The 9,430-nt window shown below is 45.6% G+C and overlaps 1 protein-coding gene across 2 annotated transcripts; it reads left to right on the top strand.

The window, feature by feature from the left end:
• Positions 1–195: 195 nt before the first annotated feature.
• On the top strand, positions 196–4,261 carry phlda1 (pleckstrin homology-like domain, family A, member 1). Of its 2 annotated transcripts, XR_004608974.1 has the most exons (3): positions 196–795; positions 2,311–2,480; positions 3,854–4,261. XR_004608974.1 is itself a non-coding variant. In XM_034526250.1 (2 exons), exon 1 carries the CDS (start codon positions 291–293, stop codon positions 753–755), a length of 465 nt encoding a protein of 154 aa, XP_034382141.1. In that variant the 5' UTR covers positions 196–290; the 3' UTR covers positions 756–795; positions 2,311–4,261. The 2 variants fall into 2 exon arrangements, 1 of the variants encoding a protein (XP_034382141.1); XM_034526250.1 differs by having other exon boundaries at positions 2,311–4,261.
• Positions 4,262–9,430: the final 5,169 nt, after the last annotated feature.

Raw genomic sequence — 9,430 nt, 5'->3', positions numbered from 1 at the left:
TCATCTCAACTGCTGCATAATGTATGACATCCGTATTAATATCGGGCTGTAATTGTATGCAGAGTCAGGAGGCTTTGTGCCACTGAGGGGGGCGGTGCACCTCTCCAGCAGACCCCCCCCCCCCCCCCCCCCCCCGCCCCCTCTGTGACCAGCAGCCAGACAGACGGCCCCTCTCACACTACAACCAAACGCTGCTCACCGCCGCATCTCATGCCTCCGCCTGCTCCGGGATAGACAGCCGTCCATCCGCTACAGCACCCGGGGAGGTGGAAGCCTGAAGCGTCCGGGCGATGATGCTGGAAAACGGGAGGAAGGTGTTCAAGGAGGGACTGCTGGAGAAGCGCAGCGACGGGCTGCTGCAGCTCTGGAAGAAGAAGCACTGCGTCCTGACCGAGGACGGCGTGCTGCTGCTGCCGCCGAAGCAGCACGACCAGCCGCACCACCACCAGCCGCACCACGGAGGAGGCGACGCGGGCAAAGTCAAGGAGCTCTACTTCGCCAACATGAAGACGGTGGACTGCGTGGAGCGCAAGGGCAAGTACGTCTACTTCACGGTGGTCATGGCGGAGGGGAAGGAGATCGACTTCAGGTGCCCGCAGGACGAGGGCTGGAACGCGGAGATCACCTTGCAGATGGTCCAGTACAAGAACCGGCAGGCGATCCTGGCCGTGAAGTCCACCCGGCAGAAGCAGCAGCTGCTCGTCGTGCAGATGCCCGGCCAGAAGACGGTCCGCGGCTCGCCACACGTAGCGTGACCTGCGGCGAGTCCCTCGGACATTGGGGCGCCAATCGCGGGTAAGACAGAAAGCGACATTTAAGGGGATGGTGGGGGGGATCCCCGGATCCAGGGACCACCTGGGAATCCCCTTGCAAATGAAGGACCCGTGTTTCGTTTTTAGTTGTTTACCCCTGGATATGTGTGCTAAGAACAAGGACGTCTGTTTCCATCATAGGCTACAGTGCTCCCTCGCAGATTTCGAACCCTGAGCGAATATTCTGGCACAGGGGGGATTTTATAGGGGACGAAATCGTACAGAATGTGGATTTACTTTGGCGAAAAAGAAAAGTTTGGAGCCTCTGCTGTAGGCCTGCCCACACATCTGCCTCATCGAGGTGACATGTGCTGGATATCCATTCCCAGGCAGGTTTGATCTTTAATACAGGGCTTCCCTTTATCCATAACATAACATATGGCTTTACGCGCGGAGATAAGTAGATCTAATTGTTGACACCAACACTGGAAAGATGAATATGTCTTCATACAAAGCATTTAAAATGAGATTCACACTATATTACAATATTTGAGCGTGTTGAAGTCCGCTGTTTTAAAGTGGAGCATTTGAAAACTCCAAATGCGTAAAGACGCGCAGATTGCGAAAAACCTCATCGGCGGTCAGGTGAATCCCTGACGTTTTTAAGTTTATGCACATATATATACTTCCAAATGTATATGTGCCACACCAGAGCCAAGTATATGGCGCTTTACAGTCCATCTACACACCACGGGAAGCTGCTTTGTGTCCATGCAAGTGGCTCTCTGTGGCACATGGCGATTTGTTGACACTGAGGTTTGAACCCAAAACATCAATGGACGGAAACAATGTGGTCACATGTTATTATTCTGTCATTGTGAAACAATGGTGGAAACACTGGTGCTGCCAAGGCTTTTGATTTAAAGGTAGACATTGGAACGATAACGTTAACTTTGCATGATACATATTTCATGTTTGTTCTCATTAGGGCTCCACTTAACTGAAGTATCAGTGAGCAGCATGGCCATAGACCTGAGGTCTCAGGTCATGTCTTTTGCATTTTTACAAGAATTTGGGGATTTTAGCAACGTCGGTCGAGTTCATATTTCAATGTTTTAATTAATAATGTGGTGTGTACTTTTGAGCTGATTTCAGTGTATTTATACTTTAATACCATTTCTTAGACTAACAGAGAAATCAATTAAATAAATAAATACATTTTGTGACAAGTCCATAAAACATAGCTAAATTGATAAAATAGGACAAAATCAAATGTTAAAACCATTTTAGAGACTTCAATTTTTGGTGTCATGGGAGGGTTGCGAGGGGATCTCTAAATCCTGGCTACAGCTCTCCACGGTCACTCACATGCTTATTTATCTTATGTAATAAATGTTTCCTCAGTTAAACTGATGGATACGGCCTGATGCTGACCGTTGCATTGAAAGGAGCATCTTGAGGTCCTGTTATAATGAATCTGTGTTTCCAGTGACGTTAGATTTGCATCCGGCCTCCGGCCCCATCCGTCGGCAGTCTGTCTAATTGATTGCATCCGCAGGTTAATTGGACACTCGGCTGGGGGATGAATATCGACGAGGGTCTCTCCCCGCCGCCTCACCACGCATCTCCACTCTCCAGGAGAACCCCTCTTCCACGCGGTGGTGTCCACATACCAGCGTTCCCTTTTCAATACAGAGACTTATTTCACAAAAGACTGATGGACAAAAAGTATGTGAGAACACAACTGTACGATACCGTTGCAATGGGTTTATCCCTTATTTATTAGATGTATATATATTTTCTATAAAAAAAAAAAAGTTCAGTTTGTTGATGAATGTTCAGTGTGTTTGTTGCTAGAGGGGAACAAGAAATGCTCGCTCGGTGGTTCTCAGCCCACATGTTACACACAAAGTCCATTGGGAATAAGCCTACATATAGTTATTTTAGGATGGTTGCTCTAAGTTAGTCAGATCAACTCATGAGTGGTAAAATATGTCATTGATCATGTTTTTATTTTTCAACTGAACCAAAGAACCATTTCATTAGGTTTTCTCTCTTGTGTTGCAGCTCAGAGTATACTAAATACTACAGCTATATGATGAGATAACTGCATGGCTTGATTTATTAATAGCCACAGGACATCTTAGTATTTTCATGGTGTACATCAATCATTTTTCAGCATTCATATATATTAAATAGTCTTAAATCTTAGTAAGATAGCCTACTAGATAATTACCCTCAGTTTGTTTTCAGTGGCTATAGAGTGGAGCTTAGTTTTTATGGTGAGCAAGTAACACGCTCAGTTGGCTTTTTGTTGTATCGACTGCTCTCGACGGCAATTTCATGGGTTGCATTAAATCTTTGTGGGTGGGGACCAACAACTGCTGTTTTCTGGCTTCATAGGCTACTGTGGTATGAAGCCACAAGATGGAGGAAACCAGTAGGCCCAGCTTATTACTTGTCAATGTACCGTGACATTGTTTAATGTGGCAATTCAGAGATACAAAACCAGGAGAAGCTGAGGTAGCTTGTTGGCCGTGTTGCGCCATCAACAGAGAAGTTTGAGTTTTGAGTGCTTCACAAAAGAGACGTGGTTTTTGGTAAGTTAGCTTATGCTAACCATGGACTGTATGGTGCTAACCAGCTTGCTATCTGTTAGTTAGTTACAGTGCTGACTTACTTACTTATGGTAAGTTAGCTAAAGTGCTAACATACTTACTTATGGTAAGTTAGCTACAGTGCTAACTAACTTACTACAATGCTAACTTACTTACTTATGGTAAGTTCGCTACAGAGCTAACTAACTTACTTATGGTAAGTTACTTATGGTAAGTTAGCTACTGTGCTAACTAATTACTTATGGTAAGTTATCTACAGTGTTAACTAACTTACTGCTACTGTGCTAGGTAGCTAGTAAGATATCCTTTCATGATGTGTAATTATGCGTCCCATTGCTCTTCTTGGCCACTCCCACTGACATGTACCACAACTAATCAGATTATGTCTCTCGCAGCACCGCCTCAGTCACTTCATACAACTACATCTTTAATCTGCAAATTTTGTACTGGAATTTATGAAATGTATTTTTTTTCTTTTTTCAGGAGAAAATGAACAAAGTGTAACAATGTGACTGTTGTGAAAGTGAAGGTGGTGATGCATACAGGGCAACATTCAGTGGGACGTGACGGGCTTCCTCTGTTGTGGTTTTTTCACGATGGTGGTCCGTGATTCTGTCAGGAGACATCCTCATCTCGCTATGGCTCATGTCGTTTCCTGTTTGCCGGCCTTTCCCCCTCTTGCCAGTGCACCACAGCCAAACCAACACATGCCTCTGTGTTGTTGTCATCGCCCACACGGGGTAATAGCTGTGCCCTTTATCTGATGCGGCTGGTGCGATGCTTCTCCGACATGCCTTCCTGTTGCCATCATTACACACACAGTTATAGCCGTGCCCTTTGTAGCCACTGTCCAAATTCTTATTTCAACGTGAGATCTATTTTCATACCTCAGAAAAGACACATTCCATTAAAAGAAAACAAAATACAAAAACAGCGCCTTGTGTGGTTTCTTTCTGTCATATGTGAGCCGGAGCCTTGCGGTTCAGCGGGGTCATTTAACAGCCTTTCATGCTCTATAACCGCTGAACCTCTCACCCCCCATTTCCTGGTCTAAATGTGGAAGCCGCGTGGAGAATTGGGTTTCACTGCCAGTTGTTGCCGCTCAGATACACTGCCAGCGCGTAATGTCAAAAGCACACGTGGCTGCGGCTACTCTCCTGTCTTAACACTGAGCTAATTCAATTGAACGCAGTACACATGACTGCATCCTGTCTGACACATGCAGGGCTCCTGCTGCTGGAAGGAAACCGCTCGCCTCTAAATACTGAAGTTACATTCAAAATGTAAACTAGTCACACCGGTGCAATCAGGATCCAGAATGGCAACGCATGTGTATTTTTGACATGTAGCAGGTGCTCATTTCTAGACTGACAGCGTATGAAGTCACTTTTGTGGAGGAGCTGCTGCTAGGATTACATGTGGCAATCGCATTATCAGAAATGTAAAAAAAACAGTGGCACAGTCGTATAATTAGCTAATTGACTGTAAATCAACCCGATAAAGATATTGGGTTGATAAACGCTGAATAATTGACAAACAATTTTATAGCAAGATTTATTTTCCAGTTTCTAGGTAAAATAAAGATAATGATTGAAGATAAATGAGAGAAGTACACAAATTAAGCGTAATGTGCAATTTGTCTCCAGGCGTGCCCACACATTCATTTTGATTTAAGTTTGCATAGTGTACTTCTTTACAGGACAGACATGTAGACATAAACAACTGCTCTTAATGTTAACATGAATGAGAGCTTTGTCTCTAGTTTCCTTGTAATTACTCCCAAACATCAGTACTTTACGGGACACTTAAAGTGTAAACGGTAAATAAAGTGTATATTGCCTGTGGACGCGGTCCTGTTGTCAAATGAACCAACACAAAGGGACAAAAGCTGAGCGAGGACATGATACATTCGTCTTGTGGACGTCCCTCCGATACGGCGGTGCGTTCCTTTGAAATGACCGGCGGCAGCTGCTCTTCAAACTTCACACAGGAAGCCTCTGTAGCTCCATCTTGGCGTGTCAGTTGACTGCCAACTTATTCCTCACCATTACATCTCTTTGATCGGCGGCGGGGGTGCATGTGACTTCCAAAGAGCTATTAATCCATATCTGTGGGGTCCCGCCTGAATCCTCACCACCTGTTTCCCCATAGATGATCCCAGTTTGACGTGTGTCAAAATGAACTCCAGTGTGTGCGTTTATTGTAAGGAACGCGTAACGGTGTGGCTCATTTGTGTTTGTAACAGAGGTAAAAGATTCATAAATCGTTGGTTTTGGCCTTTTCATGGTTTTTATTGAGGGAAATTCTAGATTAGAGGCTTGTTGGACGGCCCAAAATGATGGTTTTTATTGTTATTGTTGCCTGATGAGTTTCAGGTGACCACATGTTTTCAGAATGGATACATAGCACCAAAAGGGAAGAAAACAAATCTGCTCTTTGGGGCCGATGGAAGAACGAGCCTCGCTGGCCGGCTTCACAGCAGCCTTTGTGGACAGGGGGAGGAAGGGGGGGGGGTAACTGCGGCCATCGTTGGCGACAGCATGCGCTCACGGTGATGGACACGCCTCTCCTCTCTGGACACGAACACACAGTGGGTCGCATCAACCGCACGTGGACTTCTGATTCCTATATTTGTCATTGAAAATGAATTCTAAAAAAAATTCCCCTCAGAACGGGACCCAAATCTGTTAGCACAGACCAGAGACCAGCTTGTGTATGCAGTGCTGATACGCTCCTGGATCTCTGGCTCCGCGGTGAGTCCATCCCATAAACAGGACATTCGTATGTATGGTACAGTGCTGCCTGTCATGGTGCACGGGAGCTTGTCATGCCTTGTTGGTTTTACAGCGCTGCATTCATAACTTTATAAATTCTAGGATATTCCAAGTAATCAATAACCTTCCTGGGATCCATTGCATCTGATTAGGCCTGAATAACATTCTGAGCAGTGCAGTACAAGAGGGCCTCGGAGAGTTATTGATCCATAAACTGAATATTACTGAAAGGTGTGAGCGGGCTCGTTAGCTTCGGCACCTGTGGGGCGTACTGTGATATAAAGGGCACCAGTGACTCCCTTTGTCTGTCCACAAGTAGTTATGGTTTTAGTGTGCAAGTGCTCTCTAGTCCATTGTCTAACATTAAGATGGTGCGAAGCCATCCATCAGCAGTGGCGGATTTAGCAAATTGGGGGCCCAAGGCGAAGGTATGTATGGGGGCCCCCATCCGATCTTTAAAAGAGAACGAAAAAAGATTTAACCGACTGAATGGTGGATAGGCAGGTAAAGCTAATCTACAGGGAAGTAAAGGTTGGAGAGGAAAAAAAAAAACTTCCCCTTTAAACCCTGCATACACTTCTTTACTCCAAAATGAAGATGGAAAGCAGAGAACCATTTTCTCACAGGTCTTCACACCAACATGATGCGCAGATGTAGGAGCTGTACCTGTAAAATAATAATGATAGTAATAATAAAAAACATTGTCACCAACTAACAATATGGTCTATGAACAAAATTAGCTTTTTTCTTCTATCATGAAGTGAGAGGATAACAAAAACCAACAGCAGTCCATCATTGGGATTAAGACATTTTTGTATTTGTATTGTTAAATGATTACCTTCTCTCTTTTGTGTCCGTCCCTTCCTTTCTCTCCCTCATGTTTCTCTTCCTCTCCTCCTTTTTCTGTTCTTCTCCTGTTCTTCTTTATGACTGTGTTAGTGCTGAGTGTTCCATCTGCTTTTGTCTCTGTCCCTTACTCTCTTCCTCCCTCTCTTCCTCCTCATACATTTGTGTTGTCTTTCTCATCATGTTCATACCAATCTTACTCTAGTTCTGCTATTAGCCCTGGGCTACGGCTATTAGCCCCGTGCTAGGGCTATGAGCAGAACTAGGCAATTGACTCACCAAAGCCACATCATCGACATCATCGTTGTCAACGTCGTCAATAACACTGTGGGTGACGATGGGCGGTCCTCTTCATCGTCTTGGGTAACGTCGTTATCCTCACCTAGCGCCCCTTCACAGCTAGCTGCTGCTGTAGCGGCGTGTTCAACGCTGTGGGCGTTCCTGCCTGTATCCCCAGTAGCCGTAAAAAGTGTCATCTTTGGCAGCGCTTCTAAATATTTATCGCCGTCTTTTCTTTTTTTTCTTTTAATTGAGCCGCTTGGATAACTTTGTTTAATTTTTGCTTTTATTCTTGTCTTGCTTCTGAATCGTCCTCCTGTCACTGTGTTTATCTTTCGCGCCGCGCACCGTTACGGACTAGTCCATTTCATGGTGAATGTAGGGCGTGTAGGGACACGACAGATAACCATGAACTGGACATTTTAACTACTACTTCAACGTTTTAACGTATTTCTTAAGAATATTAATACAATTGGGCATGCTTTTGAAGCGTTCATGACGATAAGGGCCTTTTTCTTTTTCTTTTTGAGGTTGGTTGGGGGCCCCCCTACTACGACCACTGGTAGGGGGCCCCAAGCAGCCCCCTACCTATGCCTCTATGTTAAGACCGCCTATGTCCATCAGTTTCAATGAACTTCTGGTGTGTTGCCGCCCACATGGCAATGGATGACGCAACACACCTGAAGAGAGACGGGGTGGACTGATCTGTTGTTTTGAACGGTTTAGAACTGTGCTCCATGTTAATCATAGATGGTATCAAATATTCACGTGGTCTCCGTGACGTCACACTTAGGTTTCTGTGAATCTCGAAGTGGGCGGCTCCGGCCGTCCCATGTTGGCGGTGACGACAGCCTAATTCCCAGCTAATGGGCGTTAAATGAAATGCTAATGCTAAGAGAGAAGAACAAAGCGCTGGGTCGTCGGGTGAAGCAGAAGAGGAGACAGCTAGCGGCTGTGGAGTACAACCAATGCTAGAGACGGCCCCCCACCTGTCACTCAAAGCGACCACGCCCTTAATCATGCCGAACTTTAAGTCTCAGTATAATTCAAACAGGTGAGCGATATAAAAATCCAGCCCCTATACAGTTCCTATTAACGAGGATCATACGCTCGCGACCATAAGTGGAACGTATGCCATATTTGTAAAATTCCGTGACTGTCGCCCCATTATTTTAATCCTTTCACATGGTATTTCATGCTGTTCTCATGAGAAGATTCGGGACTCGTGGCAAATTAGTGTGCAAACAAATGTCTGTTTGCACAACTTGCCCCCACAGCAACGTTAGCCGGTTTGGAGTCTGTAAATAATGTCGCTCCATTATACTCACCAACCAGTTGCTAACTTCTGTGTTTGGAAGGAAATTCCTGACATTTGACCCACTTTGCCTGCTTGGTAATCTGAACCCTGGTCCCAGTTAATGGTCTGATTGGTCTTATCTGATATTCGTACCGGTCCACTCTGTTTTAGAAAACTTTCCGTGCGGTACCCGGGTGTCGTTAGCGGCTGAATAGAAGCCGGCAATCATATTCGAGACGCTCATTACTCCGATTACGGGGACTCTTATCGAGCGGCACATCGTCGTCACATCCGGGCTCGCCGATCACTCAGATGGCTTCGTTATTTCAAACAAACGATAACAGGTACACAAAAGCAAGGCCTATTATTCTGGGACATCTGGCGCCGGCGAGACGGGCGAGACCCCCCCCCCACCGCCTCCAGCTCATCAGCACAGAGAACGGAGAGCAGATTGTTCACACACTCGCTGTTTTGTTTTCTCCCAACTGTGGAGGCGGGAGATAGATAGGTGTCGGATTGCTTTTACGGCGCTTTATTCAAGATACGGGCCAGAATCATGGCCGACTCGTTTGTGCCTTTGTGTGGATATCTGATCGAAGTATGGATACTTGTGAGTGTTCTCCATCGTTCTGCACTGGAGGATTATGGAGGAACGTCAAATGAGTAATCCCACACATCTTCATTCTCACCATTCAGCATCATTACACCATTACACTTTATGTTATTAGCCATTAGCAGGCTGCGCAGTGTCGGGTGGGGGCATACAAATCCAGGAACACTTCGCCATCTGCTCGGTAGTCCATCAATTGTGTTTTAAACCCAACTGGTAAGGAAAACACGGAAAAGGAGGAGATAAGGCAAGCT

The sequence above is a fragment of the Cyclopterus lumpus genome, chromosome 23 (assembly GCF_009769545.1).
Source record: "Cyclopterus lumpus isolate fCycLum1 chromosome 23, fCycLum1.pri, whole genome shotgun sequence".
Taxonomy (NCBI): Eukaryota; Metazoa; Chordata; class Actinopteri; order Perciformes; family Cyclopteridae; genus Cyclopterus; species Cyclopterus lumpus.
Note: the sequence above shows the minus strand (reverse complement) of the source record. Positions and strands in the feature narration are given on the sequence as shown.